The sequence below is a fragment of the Brachycentrus maculatus genome, unplaced genomic scaffold (assembly GCF_059751285.1).
Source record: "Brachycentrus maculatus isolate JH-2025_06_01 unplaced genomic scaffold, ASM5975128v1 h1tg000157l, whole genome shotgun sequence".
Classification (NCBI taxonomy): domain Eukaryota; kingdom Metazoa; phylum Arthropoda; class Insecta; order Trichoptera; family Brachycentridae; genus Brachycentrus; species Brachycentrus maculatus.
In genome coordinates, this window is record NW_028280910.1 from 390567 (window position 1) to 416848 (window position 26282).

At 34.6% G+C, this 26282-nt stretch overlaps 1 protein-coding gene across 3 annotated transcripts in view; it reads left to right on the plus strand.

The window, feature by feature from the left end:
• LOC148308560 (midasin) overlaps positions 1–26282 on the plus strand; it is a 57988-nt gene that overhangs the window by 30335 nt on the left and 1371 nt on the right. For 2 of the 3 annotated variants that reach the window (XM_088261504.1, XM_088261506.1), the window contains 22 exons: positions 633–898; positions 1316–1533; positions 2650–2817; positions 3700–3906; positions 4394–4611; positions 5621–5680; positions 7768–7930; positions 8476–9656; positions 11100–11223; positions 12508–12640; positions 14246–14318; positions 14396–14627; positions 15749–15853; positions 16724–16900; positions 18186–18545; positions 19675–19870; positions 20532–20701; positions 20820–20942; positions 21304–21500; positions 22924–23138; positions 24325–24530; positions 25471–25824. In XM_088261504.1, the coding sequence (XP_088117630.1) occupies positions 633–898; positions 1316–1533; positions 2650–2817; positions 3700–3906; positions 4394–4611; positions 5621–5680; positions 7768–7930; positions 8476–9656; positions 11100–11223; positions 12508–12640; positions 14246–14318; positions 14396–14627; positions 15749–15853; positions 16724–16900; positions 18186–18545; positions 19675–19870; positions 20532–20701; positions 20820–20942; positions 21304–21500; positions 22924–23138; positions 24325–24530; positions 25471–25824 (5146 nt within the window). The remainder of the gene's footprint in view (positions 1–632; positions 899–1315; positions 1534–2649; positions 2818–3699; positions 3907–4393; positions 4612–5620; positions 5681–7767; positions 7931–8475; positions 9657–11099; positions 11224–12507; positions 12641–14245; positions 14319–14395; positions 14628–15748; positions 15854–16723; positions 16901–18185; positions 18546–19674; positions 19871–20531; positions 20702–20819; positions 20943–21303; positions 21501–22923; positions 23139–24324; positions 24531–25470; positions 25825–26282) is intronic. The other variant, XM_088261505.1, reaches the window with a different exon arrangement.

Genomic DNA, 26282 nt, shown 5'->3' on the forward strand with positions numbered 1-26282 from the left:
CATATCCAGGAATGACTATGTTATATTTATTATTTGAAAAAAAAAGCTTTATTTGTTATAATATTTTGGAGATTCCCTGTACCAAAGTTATACAATCTGTTTAATTCATTTTCATATCCAGGAATGACTATGTTATATTTATTATTTAAAAAATATATATTTGTTATAGTATTTTGGAGGTTATCTGTACTCTTTGCTTTGAAAACTGTCATGAAATAAACTTAACCAAAACCAAAAATTATTTTCATTAATAGATTCGGCAGTCACTTAATTTAAGATTTGCTTGAAAAATACCACTATTTACTAAAACCTCTTATAACACGTGTTTCGATGCATTCCGCATAATTTTAATTGAAAATGATGCAGAATGCATCGAAACACGTGTCACAATAGATTTTAAGAAATATGTAGTGGTATTTACTAAGTAAAACTTAAATTAAAAATCAAAAATTATTTGTGTATCAAAATCCTAATAAGCTCTCAGCACACTGCACACCACCCAATTTATTCAGCACTAAAGTGTAATTTGTAAATAATGTAATAAAAAATACAAATAATTTTATTTCTGGTAATGTTTGCCAAGTTCTGGTTAGAAATTTGATGAGAATGATCACTTTACTATTGTTATTCAGAGTCGAGTCAGAAGCAAACAAGTGGTGGTTCCATGTCTTCACTCTGGTGGATTGCTTCATATCGGAGAAACCCATAAACAACGACCCTTCTAACCTGACATTGGAGAATGCCGACCAGAACAAGGTCATCATGACCGTGAACGAGTTTGTGACGGCAATGCAGAACTTCATCGAGAAGTCCTCCCTCGCTGAGTTCAAGAAACGGCTGGATATATTATTTACTTTCCACTGTCATGTTATACAAATGGATCCTTCGGTTAGAAGAGGTAAATTGCATACCACTTTTTTTATGCCACACGTTTCAATTATTATTTATAAATGTAAATCACTAAGTCCACTTTTCGAGTTTTTTAACACATTTCGGATGGGTATTTTTTACGCCTGCGGACCGCTGGCGACGGGATTTGATAATTATGCGCATATAGTTAAGACCAAAGAGATTGGTATAATAATATTCATTAAAAATGTTGGATAATTCCTTCTTTTCTGCCTTTGAAATGAGGCCGGCACAGAAGGTGAAAATATCCTTCCCGTTCTTAAGCATCAATCGACTAAACGTGTAAAAATACCTTTCCCTTCCGAAGTGTGTTAATATAAACACGACTAGTGTCGAGAACTACATATTTCAAATGTCTCCAGCAGGTCGGCTGTTTTTGATTTTACTAACCTGTCGTTTTCCCTAGATCAAGTGATGTGCATCCTCTGGAACTTGCACAAGTACTATTCACAGTTCATACCGCAAGTTACCCAGAGCATCAAGGATAAACGGACACCTATCGAGAAAAAGCTGAGAGATTTTGTCAAAATATGTTCTTGGGAGAGGGATCTCAGTTATTGGGCGGTCAAGGACCTCGTGGATAAAGCCCACAGGACATTGCATAAGCATATCAAGGACTTTGAGGTAACCCTATACATATGTACATACAAGACTTATAAAAAATTTAAAAAAAATAATTTAAAAGAAGAATTGACTAATGAAAATCTGCATGTCTTGTGATATGAGGATTTCTTGCTCACATTTCTGCAGTCATTGTCTCATAAATTCTCAGATCACAGACCTTAAATTTGTATCAAATTTAAATATTTCTACTGGTCAATACTTTTACTTTCATGTATCAAGTACTTTGTCTAGTATTTTCACTCTGGTAATTTTTATTTTATTATAGAGTTTTTATTTTTTTACTAGTTTTACCAGGCCATGCATTGCTATGGCTCAGTTTGGTTTAACAAAAAAATTAAAGTAAATAGAAAGCACACATTTCTTATTTGCATAATTTCACAATGCTTGTGAAATAATAAAAATATTAAAAATCTTTGAAATTTAAAAGTAAATGACGTTTACTTGTAATCTCCTACTTTTCTTTTACATTTTAGATAAATATATAAAAACATACATTTACATGCAACATTGTGTCAAAATTTCAAAGCATTCGGTGAATAACTTATTAAGATTTAAGATTTTGAACAAACTAATAATCGCATTTTTGTTTATTCAGATAAATAAAAACTCTTGTGTGTTCAAATGCAACGTTATGTCAAAATTTTCATGCGTTTGGTCAGTAACTTTAGGAGATTTAAGGCTTTGAACAAAGGAACACTTCATTTTTATTTATAAAGGTTTTAAATTTTTTATTATTTTTAAATTGCTATAGTAAAGCAATTTTATAGATTGCCATGGTTGATTTATACAATTCATACATAATGTAATAAATGAAATCTCAAGAATTCTGGTATTGTATGATTTTATTTTCGATACTTAAAAATTTAATTTGTAGTATACTATTGTAATGATTCTCTGTTTTAACTTTATATTCCGTTTATTTAATGTGTTTGTTATTATTAAACCTATGTTAAATCTTATAAATTAACTATCCTAACCGTATATTATACCGTATATTTAAACCATGTAATATATTTTGTATGAATTGGCTACGGCTGTTAACAAAAAATTATATATTTTATTTGGATATGATATTCAATGTGTAGCTCGTATAATTTGGTCAATTTTTTTCCCCAGAATGTTTTAAAAACAAGTGCCTACAGCTATCTCTCTGCCGATAAGAGTATAGAGCAGGGGAGTGAGCTCATTGGTGTTTGGGACAGACCGAAACGGGTGTCCTCCACGCAACTCCACCACTACATGGTGGATCCCCAACATTACATCACTTCCTTAAGGATAGCTAAGGTAAGACGCTAAATGCTTGAAGCATCACTCTGAGAATACTTTTTGGTTTCAGTAATTAATTTGACAGTCACTTTGTGCTAATACCTATTCATTTTTAATATAAGTTTTACTTGATAAGCACCTCTATTTCTTAACCTTTTCATAGCTGCAAATAAATTACGCCACAGTGCATATCAGGCCAAGAATTTTTAGTAAAAATGAAAGGTGTCTAAAAAGTTTTGTTTGTTAAATTAAAATTTACTTACCAAATATTTTATTCCACATCGGTTGTTTGAATAAATTAAATGTTAGAGTCAAGGATTGATTTTTTGAGTTTACTTAATTGTATTTTATTGTTAAAAACACATAACAATAAAATTTGTGACAATTTAGTAGACTCAAAAAATCGATGTTTGATTTTGACATATAATGTACAAATTCCATATTGTCTTTCATCTATGTTGAGATATCAGTTTATCTTACATGAATAATAAATAATAATAATAATTTTGGATAATTTATAAAGCGCCATATTTGTAAAATACTCTCTCAAGGGTTAATTTCCTATCTCCCTTAATTCTTCTTGTACTGAGATCTCGGAACAATAATTATTCAGACATGTTTTGAAACAGATTATGTTTTGCTACGTTATGTATGTAAAATAATGCATTTTATATGCCCTGAATTGAATGGATTTTACGATGGAGACCTTGGGAGAACAAAAGATGAGTCGGAAGACCTTAAAAGAGATGGTCCGACGACATAGTCGCTGTGGGGGGTAGAAACTGGCTGCAAGCAGCAACCAACTGGAGGAAATAGAAAGAAAAGAAACAGGCTTATATCCAGCAGTGGAGGACAATAAAAGGAATTGTATGACTAATTGCCTGTTATTTCATTTTCCAGAAGTACTTTGTTGATTCGGAGTGTGCGACCAAGACGGTGCTAAGTCCCGATGCAGTGCTACTGCCGCAGATGCTGTCCCTCCTCACCAAGGCCATGAAGCTGTGCAAGGAGACGATTCTCCACTCCGCCTATCCCGGCTTAATACAGAGCCTGGACGGATTTGTCACTAAAGTTATAGACACATCCAAGTACCTCAAATCTCTAGAGGTATGACAATTAATGATAAATTAAATGAAGAATAGTGCATGGAGTGTTATATATTTTATATGAAAAGTACATTATATGTTTGTCTGCCTCCGTAGTGTCATGGTCAGCACGCTCGGCTACCATACTGGAGGTCCCGGGTTCCCAGCGGGGGGGGGTCAAATAAATATAAGCGATTTTTTCACTCTAATATTTATTAAATATTACCCTGGACTGGTATCTGAAGCGGGGGGTTGATCACCTTTCCGTCATGTGTTTATGATCAAGATAACACTGCGTTTATGATGCAGTGCCCTATGCACTTTCGGGTGCGGATGAGGGTTTGAAAAATAAGAAGAAATGATTCCAGTGCACCATTGGCTCTGTTCCCAGCATTCACTCTCCTTTCTATATCTTTATCAATCTTTCCATCTCTAGAAACTTGAGTATTTCTATCCTTAGTAACTGTTGCAACTGAGTACATATTTTATATTATACAATGCTTTTTCAGATATCTCCTAATATTCCCAAGCCAAAACAAAAGACCCAAGCTAAAGGATTCCTACAACTGAAGAAGAAGGCTTTGGCGGACTTATTCAAAGATCTCGCTAAAATGGGAGTTTCATACAGAACCGGTTTGGTTGAGTTCACCGCCAGAAATGGAGTCATCGTTAGCTTTGTAACGCCGCCCGTCGATCTGAAAGCGGCATTCACCTACTTAAAGAACAAGTAAGATGATTAATGGAATACATTTTATATAAATCTCTGATTTACACAAAAATAATCACGTCTTCATTTCAAGGCAATACAGATTTATTTGAGATGTTTTCGGTATTTTCATAAACAGAAACTATTTTTCCATATTTTGTTTTTTCTTTCTTCATAAATTCTATCAATGACTTCTGCACTTTTTCTTTTTCCATCAATTTCTTTAATGCAATAAATTTTATTCTTAAAATTTAATGCACTGGTTGCGAGCTGGTAAGATCACTCTGCACTAATAGCAAATACTGTAGCCGATTGAAGCGTGAGATGTCTATCAATCAATTTCGTCCGAAATGCACAGCTCTTTTAGATACTCTGGAGCCGTATTATGTATTGATTTATATATTAGCAGACAAGTTTAAACTCCACTCTTTCGGAAAAGCATAATCGGTGCAGTTGGTGTAGTAGTGGAGTGATGTGAATTTTGAAATTCCAAAAATTAGTTGCAAATTTTAACACTGATTGCAGTCAACTAATTTTATTGTTTGGTAGACCCGTATATTTACTGTTACAATAATTGACTCGAAAAACTAAAAATACATTTATCGATTGACTGCAGCATCAACATCAACTGGCAAATTCTTGCAAATGCTCTCAATTTCACCAGAATAATACATTTAAAGTTTAACTTTTTTCCCGTCAAAATAAGATTTTGACAAAAATATGTGTTGATTTGCTTTTCTGATTATATTTTTAATTTGGTGAATACCACTATTTCTTAAAATCTATTGTGACACATGTTTCAATGCGTTCCGCATCATTTTCAAACACCCTACGTAAAGCTAAGCTTATATTTTAGAGTTGTGTCATTGGGACATTTGAAGGATGAAGAGGAGGTAGCAGCTGTTGAAATAGTGGTATTTACTAAGCAAAATTTAGTTAAAAATGGTTTGATATTACCACTAAGTGACTGCCGAATCAATTAATGAAGATATTATTTTAGTTAATTGACTAATTCTAATTAATATTTTAGCTCACAAGATATTTATAAAACTCGCACTAGTAGCAGTGAGTTACATAAGGATGCATATAGGTAAATCAGATTTCACAAACAACATTTTTATCTGTATTTAGTAGGAGTATATTCAATTTAATCAAACTTATTATACTATCAATATATTGACATCATTGGGTACATAATCAAAATAAGAAAATGTTTATATGTATACATAATATTTCTGGGTGTACTTTATTTGTGTATGTATTCATGTATGAACATATTTATCGCTCACTCCTTTCAAGAACGTTGTAAATCAAAAATCGTCAATTTTCAGTTGTGCATGTCCAGAAAATGTACTATATCCTATCAAAAGAGGCATATTTTTAACTTAATATTTACCAGCTACAGGGCAGAAAGTGTTGTTTTTGCTTTTCGAAGAAAAGGTATTGTTTAATATTTTTTTTAAATATACTGTATATTTTTTAAATGGAGAAAAAACCTTCAGGTTTTACCTAAAAAGATCTGTTGCACAGTAAAAGGTTCAATAAGTGGCTTGATATTTATTTTCAATACATTGTGTTATATTTTTAAACTTTAAAAACATTCTCCTGAAAAATCAAGTTTTTTTATTTATGACGTTCTTGAAAGGAGTGAGCGATATTTATTATACTTAGTATACTATTTGAGCATGCTTATATTTGTTTTTCTAGCTTTATATATTTTTTATGCATAGTGAAATAAGAAAACTAGATTGCCAGCACACAGAGTCCTGCAAATGCAACTGTATTTAAAAAAAAAAAATTAAAAAAAATTATCCATCATTTTTTTTTCAAATTAAGGCACCAGAATAAAGGGTGAAATTCTCTATTATTACTATGAAATTATATATTTTAATCATATTCAGGTGATTTCTGTATTGCTATAATATAGTGTTTCTATTCCCAAATTTCACTTAATTTTTTAAATATAAAATGTAGCTTTAAGATCTCAGAACCAATATTAATTGGTTCTATGTAATTTTTTGACCATATGATGTTTATATTCTATCTTTCACAGTTTCAGACTCTTTATAGATATTTGTAATACTTAATGAATCCGTTTTGTTCATTTATGATTTTAATTTCTCATTTTTATTTTAATATATATTTGGCAGTATATGTAGCGGTCTTTGATTGTATCAAGTATTCATTTTTGATAGTTTATTTGTGCTAAATTTGTTAAACGTAAATATGCATGAGTTTTAGTTACTTTTATTATTTAACGATTAAAATCCTAGTTTTTACACGTTATTTGCTTACATTGTTATATTATAAAGCATGGATTGTGTGAATATAAGAAATATCAAAAATGAGAAAAATCAAGTATGATTTACATTTTTTTTGGATATTAACAAGAAAAGTGAGCCTTGCATAGTTTGTAGTATGTATATTGAAAATTGTAGAATTACGTAGTTAGAAATTAATTTAAATTGTATGTGTTAAAATTTGTTTACTGGAAAAAACCCTTAAAATTTTTCCCTTTTAATGTTCTTCATCTACTCCCTAGTATAGTGGGTGTTTAGCATGTTTGCCTACTATCCATGACTTTGGATTCAATTCCAAGCAGGTTTAACACAATTACTGCTTATTAAAAAAAACATATCAGTGGTCAATATATTTGAATTATTCAAATGTACAAGAATTTCTTAACATTGTGCATTATTTCGTGGCTCGTGTCGGTAGGTATTTGTAATTCACGCAGGACTTGCGTCTTACAATAACACAATCACAAAAAAATATTATCACAATGATTCACTTTTACTATGCAAAACAATGTTACTCACGAATAATTCTGATTGCAACAAAATTTTCTCACAAAATGAATGAATATTATGCGTTAACGCAAATAACTAATAATGTCAATAGTGCTCAGGTGTATATTTAAAAAAAATATATATAACGTTTACTAAAGGATGAACATTTTACGCGTGTTTTGAACACAGATTAGATGGCATATATGAACACCTTAGGTGTGTTCTTAGCATGGAATGTGTTAACAAGGTGTGATTAAAAAAATATATCTAATTCAATAAATAGACAAGTATTTTGTTGTTTCATTTTTACTGTCCACCGAGCGTTTTGGACCAATAATGCATCTTTGAAATAGTATTATTATTCTTACGGTAGATGGTGTAATTCTAGGCGTTGCGACATTGTTCTGCTGTCCATGTGGGACGGCTGCGAGGCGTACTACCAGCGCTGCATCTCGCGCATGGGGGCCCTGAGCGCCGCCCTCACGACCCCCTCGGCCGACCTCGGGCCGCAGAACATCGAGCGATGCAAGGGATTCGCTATCCATCTCATGGTAAGAGAAGTGACCCGATTCCTTGTCCATTTTGACCAATTTTTACCTTGGAAAAATGGCCAGAACACTCTTGAATGTTACAACAAAGCCTTTAAATAAAAAAAGTTATTTAATTTCACTTGCATCATATGTATTTCAACAAAAAAATTCCACTCCTATATCCAAAAAAATTGAAGTGGAAGACTATAACAATACCATAAGGTGATTGGCCCTAACGTTACTAGGAGTCTTCAATTTTGATTTTCTCGCAATTTGCCATTCAGAACATATGTGCATCATATTTGTACATCACTTCTGTTTAGGTGAATGTTACTAAATAACTGATTAATGTCTTGTAACACTTTTTATGTATTTTAACAATTAAGTCAATATTTACGACTGATTTTCACTTCCAGATTGTTGCTAAACATGTATGTTTATTCAAATATCAGTAGATGTCAAATTTGATTGACTTCTACTGATATTTGATATTGATATTTGATATTTGATATATATATCTACTGATGACATTCTGCTAAAATTCTTTTATGTATTTTAATTTCCAGCTTATGGTGCAAGATCAAAAACAGAGAATAGCTAAAACGGGTAGACATTTGTGCCTGTTGAGAAATCAAGTATCCCAAATAACGGCATTGTGCGAATCGGAAATGCAGCTACCCAACCAAGCAGTTTTGTATTCCCGCCTTAATTTGTTGAAAGACGTATATTCCTTTGTGATCATGACAATGGAACAATTCGACATCCTTCTGAAATCGTATCCTAAGAGGAATTCCAGCGGATTAGACGATTCGAGCGAAACTATCGCCTTCGATATGGCAATCTGCGATTCCCCGATGGTGAAGTGCTTCAAATATGATCCCGCTTGGGTGGACGTCAGTGACAAAGTCAAACAATTCCTGAATATCGCTAAAAAACAGATAAATCTTCTCAATAAGTTAAGTCCTTCTCTTCCTTCGGTATACACATTCAAGAAGACGGAGAATCTCACGAATAATAACGTCCTGTCCCAACCCCATGTTTCTGCAATGGACGAGGCATCTGAACAACTTAAAGACTTATCAAACAAGTTGTCAACATTGATAACCGGATTTAAAATACACACTAATGATGAAATGGAATTGCAAAGTCCGGTATCAAAGTGCCTCATTGATTTACAGACGTACTTATCGGGTCATCTCAGTAACATGCACCCACTATCTGATGTAATAGAGACAACTAACGACCAAGATAAATCTGTTGAATCCTTCGGTGCTAAAGTTGAATGCTGCGTGAGTTTCATACTGTTTGTTATCCAGGAGATGTATAAAAAGTATGTCTCGCATACTAACATTGACAAAAAGACCGAAAGCGTAGATATAACCGAAGACAAACAAAAGTCTGACGAGGCTAAGGACCAAGACGAAGATGAGTATGAAGATCAGTTGATTCAAGACGGTCATCTGAGGAAAGAACTAGTGGAAAATGTTAAGGCTGATATCAGTGATTTGAACATACCGCAGTTGGTCAACAAACTGGATGGCATCATATCGGAACTGAATACAAGGCAGGAGACAGACGCGGGGAATATCCCGGAGTATAAAAAGCAGCTTAGCAAGTGCGTGCCACTTCTAGAGCAAGTCACCCTCTTGTCGCAGTTCTTCATCACGCAACAAGTCGCCACGCACAGAGTGTCTTGCAAGATGCTTTCCGTGTTGTTGAACATATTCACCGAGCTGTCTTCCAATGGGTAATGGTTTTTCATTATTTTACTATTGTTTTGGTGACATTTACTATTACTGCTACTACGAGAGGTTGAAATGCCACACTTGTCTGTCCTGGCATACACTTCTAGCTCTCTACATACTGACGTCTAGTCATATATACTCTGGTTACATAGACTTTTGACACAACCAGATTTTAGGTTCTGATTGATTAGGTTGTGCCAAGTCTTTCTTAGCTATTCTTAATCTGTTCTCCCATTCAAATTTGCCAAATATACTTTCTTAATCATTCTCTCTACATGTCCAAAAAAAACCTCGAAGAACCTTTCTTAACCTCTTCAAGTATCCCAAATAACCCGAATTCAATTTTCCACACATCATTTCAGAGGAGCTCACTCTTCTTAAATCCTTCCTGTCGATTCCATGTTTTACTTCCATACATCAGTGTTGGCATTAGCACTTTGTCATTTGCAACTGCCAAATTGGCTTTCATGGACATATTTGTATTTGTAATCACTGTTTTCGGAGCACCATTTATTATATTGTATCGGGTTGTGGTCCCGTGGTTAGTGTCGCGGACTCAGAATTTCTCGGTTGGAATCCACTCTACCACAATTTGATACCTATTTCTAATAATGAGCCGCTTAGGCTCACAGAAATAGTATGAAATTGAAATATTTGTGTAAATAATAAAAACATAAATATTTCTCTTTTATTAACCTTTTAAACGCGTTAACTTTGTTCCTAAGAGACGCTCGTGCGCGGCTGTATTGCGTCGTTTTTTAAATTATTACTTTTATCATGTATTTAATTATGAAACGATTTATTTTCCTAAACAAAAACGTTCAATGGGATTCATTGTGCCTTTTTGGTACTCTATAATACACGTGTGTCACATTATTCTTGAAATATATCGTAATATAAATAAATTAGATCGTAACATAAATAAATCAAAGCACGCATTGTGTGTCACTCTTACCCACTGGCGATGCGTAGCGTCGAGAGTGAGACAGATATAGGGCATGATTATGGCGCGGACTAATTACCGACCGCAAGAAAAATCAGGGATCTGTTGTTTTATTTATCCTTGTGATATTACAAATTATTAGTCAGATATTTCAACAGATGTCATAAGGCCGAGGATTGACGTATTATTTTATCCAAAGTTCCACACCATGAAAAATTCCCTCCAAGTTGAACTGAGGTTCGAAACTTGGAGCAAAGTGAAAACACAAACGCTTATGTCAGCCGCGTATGGGGCATGTCTTGTAAAAACACAAACGGTTATGCGAGCCGCGTGGATCCGGTTAAAAAAAATATATATATTCACCCTTCTCCCAATATATGAATCCTTTTTTCATTCCTTTAAAACATACTTCTAAACAAAAATTATTGCACTCGTTCCAGACATTTATCATGTGACTTTCACAGGATATAAGCAAGATGCCAATTGAAATGTGTTTTTGCAGTTTCTGCACCCCTGATTTTGGTGAAGAATCCGGAGAAGGCGAGGGGCAAGGGAAAATGTCGGGAGGTATGGGACTCGGAGAAGGTGAGGGAGAAAAGGATGTTTCGGAAAGAATCGAAAACCAGGTGAGCAGAAATTACGCATTTTAGGGTAGATGATAGATTAACACGTTCACTGCGTTCAACATATTGCCAACAATCATGAGATGCCAACAAAATATCAATTTACAAAACGCCAAAACTTATAAAAATATGAAGTAAAATGAAATTTCTTTTCGTAGATACTAGTACACACTATTCTCTTTGTGTGTAGTATTTACGCGCGTCTCATGTTTATACTCCCTTTGAGACAAAGGAGCATAAACATGAGTCGTCTAGCGGAATAAAGCTGGGTGTACTCTCGCAAATTATACATTCTTCGTACATAAAAAATTTAATTATAACTTTTTTGTTAAAAAAAAAAATCCAATGCACACTGACAAGAAATATTCGGCTGTCCAAACTTAAAACACAGTAAGGAGCATTTTTTTTGTACATAGTAGTTTTTTTTTGCATTTTTGTACTAAGTAGAATCTACTTAGTCCAAAAATGCATTAACCTTTTAAACGCGTTAACTTTGTTCCTAAGAGACGCCCGTGCGCGGCGGTATTTCGCCGTTTTTTAAATGATTACTTTTATCATGTATTTAGTTAAGAAACGATTTATTTTCCTAAACAAAAACGTTCAATGGGATTCATTGTGCCTTTTTGGTACTCTATAATACACGTGTGTCACATTATTCTTGAAATATATCGTAATATAAACAAATTAGATCGTAACATAAATAATTCAAAGCACGCATCGTGTGTCACTCTTACCCACTGGCGATGCGTAGCGTCGAGAGTGAGACAGATATAGGGCATGATTATGGCGCGGACTAATTACCGACCGCAAGAAAAATCAGGGATCTGTTGTTTTATTTATCCTTGTGATGTTACAAATTATTAGTCAGATATTTCAACAGATGTCATAAGGCCGAGGATTGACGTATTATTTTATCCAAAGTTCCACACCATGAAAAAATCCCTCCAAGTTGAACTGAGGTTCGAAACTTGGAGCAAAGTGAAAACACAAACGCTTATGTCAGCCGCGTATGGGGCATGTCTTGTAAAAACACAAACGGTTATGCGAGCCGCGTGGATCCGGTTAAAAAACGTACTACAAAAAAAATGTTCCTTACTGTGTTTTGAGTTTGGACAGCCGTATTGCGTCTGTAAAAATACTGTAAGGGTTTACTTTCAACTATGTAATGATACTTTTTAGCCGTTGGTGTCACCCATACGCACCTAGCACCGAGGAAAATGTTAGATGTATACACTTAATGCATGTTTATTTGAAGATTTTTTCAATTGAATAAATTTGTGTCAACAGGATCAGCTTGACGATGCCCACAGACCGGGTGAAGAAAAGAAAGAGAGTGATAAAGATTGTAAAGAGGAAGATAAAGGAGTCAATATGACTGACGACTTTGAATCGCAATTGCAGGACATGGATAAAAAAGAAGGTAAACATTCATTAATATGACATATTTGATTGAAATATTTGACAGACCTGCAGGTCCATATATCGCTCACTCCTTTCAAGAACGTCATAAATCAAAAATTGTCAATTTTCAGTTGTGCATGTTTTCCGAATGCCCAGAAAATGTACTATATCCCAGCAAAAGAGGCATATTTTTAACTCAATATTTACCCGCTACAGGTCAGAAAGGTCAGGTTTTTGCATTTTGAAGAAAAGGTTTTGTTTAATTATTTTTTAAATATACTAAATATTTTTCAAATGGAGAAAAAACCTTCAGGTTTTACCTAAAATGATCTGTTGCACAGTAAGTTCAATAAGTGGCTTGATATTTGTTTTTAATACATTGTATTATATTTTTAAACTTTAAAAACGTTCTCCTGTAAAATCAAGTTTTTTGACTTATGACGTTCTTGAAAGGAGTGAGCGATATGAGCAAGGAAAGTGATTTGCCAATGAATATGTAGCAAATTCAAAGTCTTGGTTTTTGAAAGAAATTAATGTAGATCTGGGTGTAACATAGTAGTAAATGGGGAAATATGGAACAGGTTGATGATTTCGTATATTTGGGAAGTTTAGTATGTAAAGATTAATAAAGATATAGAAAGGAGAATGAATGGTGCACTGAAAGCAGTTTGACTGGCAGCACACAACGGAGTCCTGGTATCTCTTCTAATATTTGGAAGTGAAGCACGGAGTTAGCAAAATAAGGATGAGTATTATTGATAAAATTAAGAAATGAGTACTGAGATGATCTCGGCATGTCTAACAAATGAGCGAAGAAAGAGCAGTAAAACAAATTTATGAGGCTAATGTAGTTGGACGAAAAAGGAGAGAAAGACGGAGGAAAGTTGGCATGATCACAGGAGTCGGAATAATCGGCAAGTATGTATGAGGAGATGCATGAATATAGATTGGTTTGGCTTTCTCTTCTCTCTCCCTACCCTTGCAATGAAGTGGCGTGATGGTTAGCTAGTTATGTTAGATAGATGAAAGAATACACATGTTAGCCAATGCTTTTGAGAGTATAGATTTATTCAATATATTGTTATCCACCTTGAAGTCTGTACTTTCTCAGCATTTCTTCTCCATGTTATAATGGATAAATTTAAATGTTGTGTTTCACTCTCTCTCGCTGCTCGCTGATAATGTGTGAAGGAGACTATATTTACCAGTGTTTACTATTTGTTATTTTATTATTACTTTATGTTTAAGTCTTTTTGTTTCTCTATTAGTGTATTTTTATAAAGTGTATTTTTTTTTAGTGTAAAGGCAAAGGGGTATATCTGTCTCAGACCAAATTTTACAGGAGAGCAAAAAAAAACTTGTGAAATAAAATAACTATTTGTTTTATGTATTTTTATATGTACATATCTTAAGAAAACTAAATAAGTATCGCAACTACAGCTTTATTCTTTTGCCAGATTATGGAATACACTATTTTTGACATTTTGTGGAACAAACTAAGAAAATGAAAATTTGACAGATAGACCCCTTTGCCTTTACACTACCGATATATGTACATATTATGTTTAAGGCTTTAGCCGTTCAATAAATAAATAAATAATAATGTTTACATTTTGTTCACTAGGATCGGATCAGGAATCGGAAGACGAAGACGATATCGACAAGCAAATGGGAGAAACAGACACCGGTGTAGACAAGTACGATATAAAATTACATCAACTCGACAATAATAATGACCTGAAGTATTGTTGCTGATTCGGTTGTTGGTTTTCAGGCTCGATCAACAAATTTGGGGGTCTGACGATGAAGATGAGGATGTCGATGAAGACGAAAGGCAGGAAAAGGACAAGGAAGAGAAGGGAACGGGTAAACCCCTCGGAGATAAGCAGGTCGGGGCCAAGGAGGCTAATGAAGAGGAGGACAATACGGGAGACGGGGAGCAAAACAAGGATAAGAAAAAAAAAGACATCAATGAGATGGAGGAGCCGGAATATGATGACGACCAGGTGAGGAATAATTTTTCTTTAATATCTTTCATCAGATTTCAATTTTTTTCATGCACTATTTAATGTACTTGCTGGCATATGAGGGATGTGTCGTTAAATATATAATACATCGCTCACTTCTTTCAAGAATGTCATAAATCAAAACACTAGGTTTTTCAGGAGAACGTTTATAAAGTTTAAAAATATAATACAATGAATTAAAAATAAATATCAAGCCACTTATTGAACTTTTTACTGTGCAACAGATCTTTTTAGGTAAAACCTGAAGGTTTTTTCTCCATTTGAAAAATATTTAGTATATTTAAAAATATAATTAAACAATACCTTTTCTTCAAAATGCAAAAACAACACTTTCTGCCCTGTAGCGGGTAAGTATAAAGTTAAAAAAATGCCTCTTTTACTGGGATATAGTACATTTTCTGGGCATTCCGAAAAGATGCACAACTGAAAATTGTCGATTTTTGATTTATGATGTTCTTGAAAGGAGTGAGCGACATGTTTATGTTTATGTTTGAAAATATGTACATTAAGTACAAAAATAATTACATTTTGACATCTCAACATATATGAAGAAGAATATGGAAGTCTGCGCATTACAGGGCTTACGACCATCATAAGCTGGTTTAAGTGATCATTTTACATACATGTAATATTCACCAATTCTACCCATGATTCACAACCACACTACTCAAATTCTTGGAACTTCTAAATATATTCTTTAAATTCGAAATATTATGCTTGAACTCACTAGGATTTCACTAGAGACATCTATGGTGAGATGAAGGAAGCTTTTTATTAAGCAGAAACTCTTTCATTTGTATGTGAGGTCCGAATCCTAGATTACATTAACATTCACCAATTCTACGTTATGAGTTTGATCTGTGTTATTTCAACTCGTAACAATTCTGCGTTACGATTTTAATCAATATATCTGGAAGTTTCAAGAATTTGGTAAGTGTGGTTGACAATCGTGGGTAGAATTGGTGAATGTCATACGCGAGTAACGGACACATTGAAAAATAATGTGAATAAATAAATAAATAAATTATGTAGTAAGTTTTTGAACAAAGGAGAATTTGAGTGATATACTTTCAATATGACCTACATTAATCCTGTTTAAGGTTGATCCTTACCATGGAAACCAAAAACCTCTTCCGGAGCCAGAACCGATGGATCTGCCGGATGACCTTAACCTTGATGACCAGGACGGCAGAGAAGAAGACAAGGTAAGCTGTTGGAACTTTAAATATTGGCACGTTGGTTATGGCGAAGTTTGTTAAAGAAATGCAACTTGATGTGAGTGATATCAGATTACATGAAATTAGTTACAACAGTCCCCTATTATATTTGTCCCTGATCACCCCTTATATGTTTTCTACTAAAAAAATTGTATGTAGGTTCTAAACACATTGATTACGGTGAAGTTTTTTAAAGAAATGTAATTTGATGCAGGCGATGTTATATTGCATCGAAAGAACAATGACTTTTAGTCATATTTTAACCTTTTGCACTCGAATGGCGACAATTTGTCGACATGGTAAATTCCCCTGTAAATCGATTGGCGACTATATGTCGCCACTATGTACCGTTATGTTGTTTAAATAATAAAAGGCTGGGATAAAAGACTAACGCAGATACAATTCTGTTCCGCTAGTTACTCAATGTCCTTGCTAGCATTTGGGTGTGTTCCCGTTGTAAAAAAGTTTAAAAAGTTGTAAAAAGTCTCGAGTGCAAAGGGTTAAAACTAGAAATTAATCAATAATATCTTTGTATTATTGTGACACCTATCTACTACACAGCAAACCAAACATGACAAGAAATTAGACGTTTAAGATGTGTTGTATATGAAGTGGAAGGTTACCGAAATGCATAAAAATGTGCTCACCGCTGCAACATAAAGTTTCTGAAACCCACAAATATGTGCACACTGCCGCAACATAAGGTTTCTGAAATGTACAAATGTGTGCACACTGCCGCAACGTACTGTTTCTGAAATGCACGAATATGTGCACACCGTAGACAATGTGTTGACAAAAAATTAAGCAAGTAAGTTTTCCCATATGTTGTGATATAAAACTTAATATGCAAAATTCCAGGATGGTGAGGATGAAAATAAACCGTTTGAAATTGATGTGATGGAAGACAAAAAGCCACCACCCGACCAACAAGAGGAGCAGAAGGACGATGGCAAAAAGGATGCCAAAGACCAGAGTGGAGCGAACCCGGAGGATGGAGAAGATGTCAGCGATGAAGATGATGAACAATCCAACGAGGTAGGAACATTTTTCCTACGCAAGAAATTAAATTGTATCAGAAGTTAATATTATAGTAAAACGACTCTAATTTGTAATCAAACATAGAAAAGTACAGATTTATAGTAAAATAAGCATTTTCTACTCAAAATGACTCTACATTGTAAACATTGCAATAAACCGCATAAAACTGTCATATTATTGGAAAAGAGTAATACATACATATCAACGGCCCCTACGTAAAGTACTCTATCTGCAAATCTGTTACTTTACAGGAGAGAGCTTAGAAGATTTTTTCAACGTATTTTTTTAAATTAATAAACGGTTTTATCTGAAATTCTAAACTAGTATTATACTATTTTTTGACATCTCATCAAAGATGAAGAAGAATATGGAAGTCTGGGCATTTACGGGGCTGACGACCGTCATCGGCTGGTTTAAGTGGCCACTTTACACACGTGTAACATTCACCAATTCTACCCATTATTGACAACCACACTACTCAAATTCTTGGAAGTTCTATATATATATTAACCAATTTAGAAACCTTGTTCTTGAATCACTAGAACTTCACTAGAGACATCTATTGGTGAGATGTAAAGAAGCTTTTTTACTAAGCAGACACTCTTATATTAGTATGTGAGGTCCGAATCCTGGATTATAATCACACACATGAGAAACGCCAGAAAATACCATTTTCATTTTTATTATTTTTTTAAGCTTATAATTTGGCCAGATAATTTATTTACAACATTTTGAGTGTGTCCAAATACTTGTTCACAAAATCTGGATTATCTCCAATTACAGGAGTTATTTTCATATTATTTTTTGACATCTCATCAAAGATGAACTTTAATGAGATGTCAAAAAATAATTCATCTTTGATGAGATGTCAAAAAATAATATTAAAATAACTCCTGTAATTGGAGATAATCTAGTATTATACATTCAAAAACACTATAAAATAATGTATTAAATCGTTTTAAAACTTCATGCTTTGTCAAAATTACGTAGTTAGCATTTTAGGAGTTCAGTTCATTTCGAAAATTCGATGTAGATTTTATACGCCTGAAAACTAGGAGTAATTTATTTTATATATATTTTTTTGTTTATTTATATTTGTAGATAACGGTCAGTTGATAACATACACCAAATATCTCAAAATTGACAAAAATGTAGTTAGAGCACATTACGTAGGTCACGTCGATATAAAAATTGAAAGTAGGTTATAGTAAAAAATAACTTTTTTACTATAGGCTACATTCAATTCTATACCTTTAATACTACCTGTTTTTTTTCCTTACAGAAGGAAACTCCTCAAGATAAAATGGATGCCGAAAATGAAAATGACGAAGAAGGAACCGATGATGCGGATAAACCTGATGAAGAAAATCCATCCACAGAGGATCTTCCGGAAGAGGAAAAAGATGAAGACCAAAGTAAGCCTCCGCAAGTACCGGAAGACAGTCCGGATCAGGGAAACGAGGATGATGGTGACAGTGAACAGAATGCCGATGACAAGGAGAGGAAAAACGAAAAGGATGAGGCAAAACCATCGCAGGACAAACCAACGCAGGAGGATAATGTGGAAAGTTCCGCTATGGAGAAGGGATCTAAGGACATGGTGCAGACCAACCCTCAACTGGACAAGCAAGATGCCCCCCAGGTCAGTTGGCACAGTACAATAAACATTTACAGTCAAACTCGGTTATGATGAGGATGAAGGGACCAACTGAATTTGCTTGTTATAACCGTTACTCGTTATATCCGAGAATAAGTATTTAAAAAAATTGCATACATATCACATGAAGTACGTTATCTGGAATGGTCACATAACACAATGTCGCGATTGAAAAAAAAATCATACAATTCATTCATTAGACACATCGCTCACTCTTTTCAAGAACGTCATAAATCATAAAAACTTGATTTTTCAGGAGATCGTTTTTAATGTTTAAAAATATAATACAATGTATTAAAAATTAATATCAAGCCACTTTTTGAACTTTTTACTGTGCAACAGATCTTTTTAGGTAAATCATGAAGGTTTTTTCTCCATTTGAAAAATATTTAGTATATTAAAAAAAAAATTATATAACCCTTATCCGCACCCAAATGGTGCATAGGGCACTGTCATATAAACGCAGTTTTATCTTGATCGTTTATACATGAAGGAAAGGTGATCAGCCCTCCGCTTCAAGTACCAGTCCATGGTAATTTTGAATAAATATTACAGTGAAAAAATCACTAATATTTATTTTACCCCCTTTGGGAATCGAACCCGGAACCTCCAGAACGGTAGCCGAGCGTGCTGACCATTACACTACGGAGGCGGACAAAAAAAAACTAATTTTAGACATTATGTGTTTTTAAAAATAAAATACAATTTAGTAGACTCAAAAAACCGGTGTTTAATTTTAATATTAACATATAAATTAAAATGGACTTCTACAAATTGAACGCAAAATCTATAAATGAAACAAACATTCTAAATAAGTAAGTAAGGGGAATGTTTTTGCCTAGAATTTTCACTCATGAATTACATGAAATTATAGTAACTTTAAACATAAAGAGTAAATCCACTCACGAGTAGGCATAGGCTATGAAACTTAAAAAGTTGAAGCCTGAGTAGGGTCATGATAAGCGGTGTTGCGTAAGCCGTAGCTAGATTTCAGAGTCACTCGGACGTAAGTAATTAAAAAAAATTAAAAAATAAGTAATTTCAATGGCAAATTAGATGTAAGCACGTAACTCGGTCATTTTGTTTATTTGCATTTTTTTTTTACTGTTTATAGGAGCAATCGCAAGAACAAGATGGGGAAGAGAAAGAAGGTACAGGTCAGTCCGAGTTGAGTGAAAACCAGAAAGGGCACAGGGGAGACAGGCAAGACAAGCCCAAGAGCAGCGCCAGGGAAAAAAGCATTAAGGAAAAAGAGAAAAGAAAGGACAAGAGAAATAAACCTGGCAACACTGAGCAAGATCGAGCATTGGGTATAAAAAATATTTTTACAAAATACATAAAACAGTTATGTCCTACAATTTTATTTAAATAATACTGCAAAAATACGGTAAAACAAATATTACAAATATTGACAACCACACCACTCAAATTCAATAATGGGTAGAATTGGTGAATGTTACACGTGTGTAAAGTGATCACTTAAACCAGCCTATGATGGTCGTCAGCCCCGTAAATGCCCAGACTTCCATATTCTTCTTCATCTTTGATGAGATGTTAAAAAATAATATGAAAATAACTCCTGTAATTGGAAATAATCCAGATTTTGTGAACAAGTATTTGGACACACTCAAAATTTTGTAAATAAAGAGCTTAAGTTAAGTAGAGCATATGGAGTCCGAAAACTCCTTCCAGGCTCTTTTCTGTAGGCTGCTAGCTTTCTTGCATCCTCCCAAGTCAGGTCCGCTTCACGAAGTCCAGACGAGAACTGCCAACAGATTGTCAGCAGTGGACGTCCTGGGCGGCGGGAGCCTGATGCCTTGTAAAAGAGGCAAGCTTGATGACGGCTCTCGCCAAGCATGCCGAATACATGGCCTAGCCAACTGAATCGCCTTTCCTTGACAGTTGTGACCATGGTTAGTGCGTCCTATGCCATATTTTACGTAATATATAATTGTATTATTTCTGTAACAGGTGAAATGAAGGAACCAGCCAAAAAGAAAATGAAAACATTAAATATGCAAGATAATAAAACTGATGTCGATGAAAAGGAAGAAGAAGAAGGTGTCGGGGAAAAAGATGATCAGGAAGATGAAGCTGATCTCTACCAGCATATCAAAAAGGCCAAGGAAACCGATATTCAGGTATAAATACAGGAGAAAAGTAAAGCAATGGACATTTAGCAATTTTTCCCTGATGAAGATGAAATTTTTCTCCTCGATTTGTTATCAGATTTGTAATGAGATATGTATTTGTTTGTAGGCGATTGATGCGGCTACCAAAGAACAGGCGGAAAGTCAACCTGTTCCTAATAATCCTGAAGAAGAGGGAGATGATATCAATCCCGAAGATGATATCCTGATGGACACGACTGAAGATGTTCAGGTATATGGCATTTTCCACTTTTTTCCATATAAATTAAGGCCCAATATACGATAAATCACAACTTTATTTTCTTTAAACCCAGGTAAAATTTGATATAATTGTTTTTTTTTGTTGCTTAAAACACCGTTTTTGTATTGAAGAAATAAGTTTTTCTTCTAAATGAATATATGGTTTAAAAAAAAAACAGTTATTGAAAAGTCAGAAGTAAAAAAAGCAACTAAAATATTTTTTTCAATATATTATGTATTCTAAAAAAAGTCAAATTCAAAAATATTAAATTATATTATTTTAAATACTTGGTAGAGATGTGTTGTTCTGCTGAAACTATAAATGGTGTATGTATTCTTTGGCATTTTGTTAGGTGGATGAAGAACCGGTGGAACAAATAGATCCGGAAAAAGTTGGCCAAGACAAGAATAAAGACAATAAAGAGAAGTCGAAGGAGAAGGGTGATCCCAAGGGAGACGATCCTACAGGAGAGATGGGACTGGAGGTCGAAGGAGAGAATGTGGCGACACTCGGAGCGGAGAGAGGAAATGAAACTTCTTATCACACTAAGTAAGTGTAATTCATTACAGAATATGGCTGACTAAGTAAATATGTAAAATATAATTATAATTTATATTTGAAGCACTAACTTTGTGATTTTCCATTTTATAATTAAAATGTAACTTTGTTTTAAAATCTCTGTAAATATTTAATTATAACTTAATTATAATGTCTACTGGTTTCGAAGCTAACCGCTTCTTTATCAAGACCGATTATTAAGACTGAGTATTAATCAGTCTTGATAAAGAAGCGATTAGCTTCGAAACCGGTAGACATTATAATTAAGTTATAATTAAATATTTATAGTAATTTTAAAACAAATTTTATAATATAATTGTAATATGAGTAATATTCCAATAAAACAAATAACTGCAAAATGTAGAAGAGTTGGTTTCTTCTTCTTTTTCTCTAGCCTTCTGTTTTTCACTGTTAGATATAGGATTCTTCCACATCCTTCCATTTCTTTCGGTTGTTTTTGAAGTTTCTACCCTCCACAGCGGCTATGTCATCGCACCATCTTTTTTGAGGTCTTCCGACGCTTTTTTTATTTGCCCAAGGTCGCAATCTCAAAATTTTTGAGATTCATCTTGTGGGGTCCTGTTTTGCAATATGTCCCGCCCATTGCCTTCGAATCTTGCGACGCGATCCATGATATCCTCTATTTTGGTTCTATTCCTGATTTCTGATTTCCAGAGTTGGTTTAGTAAAGAATGTTAGTGTTATTGCAGTGTTTTGGTGACGAAATGTATAAATTTAAGCGTGTTTACCCAAATGCACTGATTATGGGCACCCACGTCCACTATCTCCTCAGAGGTTGCATTTTTATTTTAAATGAAAAAAAGAATAAACAATTAAACTTACTTGAAAGTCTGTCTTAAAAACTTCTCAGTTCTTCTATTACTATCCTCTTCTTTAGTCCAATGTCTTTACTACTTGACACCATTATGGGTCTTGAAATTGTCAGGATAGTGAAATAATCCCATATATGGGAGATATGATACGAACTACGCAGGATAGAGTGTTCTTTTGGTGGTTTTGTGTACACTAAAGGAAAAATGTGTGATATGCTCCGCGGGCCGCAAGTAGACACCCAGCTGGCCGCATGCGGTCCGCGGGCTGCGGGTTGGCCACCCTTGGTTTACAGGGTTTACTCTAGATTTATATTCACAAAACAATTATTTAAATGTTACAAATTTTTGTCACGACGAGGCACGGTAAATGGGCAACTGAAGGTAGGCCAGGTCGCTCCGGTGGCTTGGGACGAAAGAGAATCTACCTTGCGTTGTCACTACTTTTGAAGGCGTGGTGACGTCACACTGCTCGCTATTGCCCTGTTCGCAATTGCGTGAGGCACACACCACAATTTTCTCTATACTCTGACAAATTAATAAAAATGAAGGAAAAATGACCCTTAATCAATCAATCCTTGCAGGATGGACATGGTGAGGGTCCCGCTGGGCGGGGGGATGGAGCGCAGCGGGGTGACGGGGGCCATGGTGCGCCAGGCCGTGCGCGCAGGCGGGGCGGGGGGCGCGGCGCAGAGCAGCGCCTGGCACACCCTGTGGGGGCAGACGGCGGCGCAGGCCCGACTCCTCACAGAGAGACTGCGTCTGGTGCTGGAGCCCACGGGACTCAGCAGGCTTGCTGGTATGTAGACCGTTATTTATGGGCTGGCATCGCTATTGGCCTCATGTAAATGGCTGATCAAGCTGGTTGTAGAGAAAAGTAGCAATGATTAGCATAGTTGTTTATTTTAAATATCAAAATCAAATACTGATTTTTAAGGTCTACTTAGTTGTATATTTTATTTTAAAAACATAAAATACTGATAATGCCCTAACAAGGCAAAACAGGTGTCTCAAATGTTTATTTATGTTTAAAAAAATTAAATATACAACTCAAAGACCTTAAAAACTGGTGTTTGATTTTAATATTTTCAAAATAAATATAAAATAATCAAGTTACATCTGTATCAATTCAACAATGCACTATTGGACATATCGCTCACTCCTTTCAAGAACGTCAAAAATCAAAAAACTCGATTTTTCAGGAGAACATTTTTAATGTTTCAAAATATAATACAGTGTTTTAAAAATAAATATCAAGCCACTTATTGAACTTTTTACTGTGCAACAGATTTCTTTAGGTAAAACCTGAAGGTTTTTTCTCCATTTGAAAAATATATAGTATGTTTAAAAAAATAATTAAATAATACCTTTTCTTCAAAATGCAAAGACAATACTTTCAGCCCTGTAGCAGGTAAATATTAAGTTAAAAATATGCCACTTTTGCTGGGATACATATAGTACATTTTTTGGGCATTCCGAAAACATGCACAACTGAAAATTGTGAATTTTCGATATATGACGTTGTTGAAAGGAGTGAGCGATATATGAACACCTTAGGCGTGTTCTTAGCATGGAATATGTTAACAAGGTGTGATTAAAAAAAAGAATATCTAATTCAATAAATAGACATGTATAAAATGATCAGTATTTTGTAGTTTCATTTTTACTGTCCACCGAGTTTTGGCCCAATAATGCATCTTTGAAATGGTGAATAGTATCATTATTCTCACGGTAGATGGTGTACTTCTAGGCGTTGCGACATTGTTCTGCTGTCCATGTGGGACGGCTGCTCTGTAGCGGGTAAATATTAAGTTAAAAATATGCCTCTTTTGCTTGGGATGTAGTACATTTTCTGGGCATTCCGAAAATATACACAACTGAAAATTGACGATTTTTGATGTTATGACGTTCTTGAAAGGAGTGAGCGATATAAGGAAAACAATATTTCATGCTTACATTTTAAACGTCATTGAAATATTTGTCAGGTGACTACCGTACGGGAAGGAGGATCAATATGCGTCGTGTAATCCCGTACATCGCCTCCCACTTCCGGAAGGATCGCATCTGGCTGCGCCGTACGAGGCCGGCTCGCAGGGAGTATCACATCGCCGTGGCTATAGACGACTCCAGCTCCATGAGCGATAACCGTTCCAAGGAGTTAGCCTTCGAAAGTTTGGCATTAGTTTCGCAAGTGAGTAAATGCTTATTTCAATAAGTTTGTAGATAACCAGACGTATTGAACAATAATAGAGGCATATCATTTTTTGACATCTCATCAAAGATGAAGAAGAATATGGAAGTCTGGGCATTTACGGGGCTGACGACCGTCATAGGCTGGTTTAAGTGATCACTTTACACACGTGTAATATTCACCAATTCTACCCATTATTTACAACCACACTACTCAAATTCTTGGAAGTTCTATAAGTATGTATATATGAACCAATTTTGAAACATTATTCTTGAATCACTATAATGCCCAGACTTCCATATTCTTCTTCATCTTTGATGAGATGTCAAAAAATGATATGAAAATAACTCCTGTAATTGGAGATAATCCAGATTTTGTAAACAAGTATTTGGATACACTCAGAATGTTGCGAATAATAGAGGCATTTATACAGTTTAAATTTTGTACTGCGCTTACAGAAATGTAATGTTTGTGTACATTATATAAATATGCATACTATGTAGTATTACATACATATTATGTAGTATTTAATGCTCATTAAAATACAGTAATAATTATCTCCTAAAATCAATTTTAAAAATTGTGTTATGTTTTCATAGTGAAATAAATCGTAGTCGTACAAGAGAATGTGACCAACTACCAAAAGGTAAAATGTTCAGGAGGGCCATTTAAGTCACTTTTGCTTGGCAACAAAATGAACATCAATGCAGTTTGTCATTTTTACCAAGTCAATATATTATACTTACAAGTTTAAAATCTTTTGGGATAATTTCAGGCCAATAATTAAGCTAGTAAGATATCAAATAGTCAATGATCATGGTTTTGGTCACTTTCTCCTGTATGACTACGAAATACAGTAGTTTAAAGATGAATTATAAACATTAATGTTTTTATTTCATTTATTTTTTAATTATTATTATTAATTTTATACATTTTTCAGGCACTCAATCTTCTGGAAGCCGGTGAACTGGCGGTGTTGAGTTTCGGAGAAGACACTCAGATCCTTCACTCGTTCTCAGACCAATTCACGGAGAGTTCCGGGAGCAAGTTGCTGGAGAACCTCACGTTTAAGCAGACCAAGACGCGGATAGCCAAGCTCCTGGACTTCTCCAGCGCCATGTTCGAGGAGCAGTGCTCGGGGTCCAGCGCCCCCAACGCCAAGCTGCTGTTGATAGTCAGCGACGGGAGGGGGATATTCTCCGAGGGCGAGGCGCGTGTCACGCAGGCGGTTCGCAGGGCCAGACAACAAGGGGTGTTCATGGTGTACTTGATTGTGGACAATCCGGCTAGCGAAGTAAGTTGATAAGACCTCTCTGGCGAACGAGGGATTTATTTATAGATTTGGTGTTTGATTTGCAGAACTCCATTTTAATTTATGTATTAATTTTAAATCAAACACAGATTTAGTAGACTCAAAAAATCTGTGTTTGATTTAAAATTAATACGTAAATTGTATTTTATTGTTTAAAAAACAAACAAAAATCAATTTTGTGACGATTGTTTCGCCTAGTTATGGCATTTTCAAACAAATGTGAAGATTAAATGGACTTACAGTCCTTATATACTCTAATCCAAGGGTAGCCAACTCTGGTGTCTGCTTGCGGCCCGCGGAGCAAATCACACATTTTTTCTTGTGTACACAAAACCACAAAAAAAAACATTCCATCGTGCGTAGTTCGTATAATATCCCATATATGGAAGTATTTCTCTATCCTGGCAATTTCAAGACCCATAATGGCGTCAAGTAGTTGA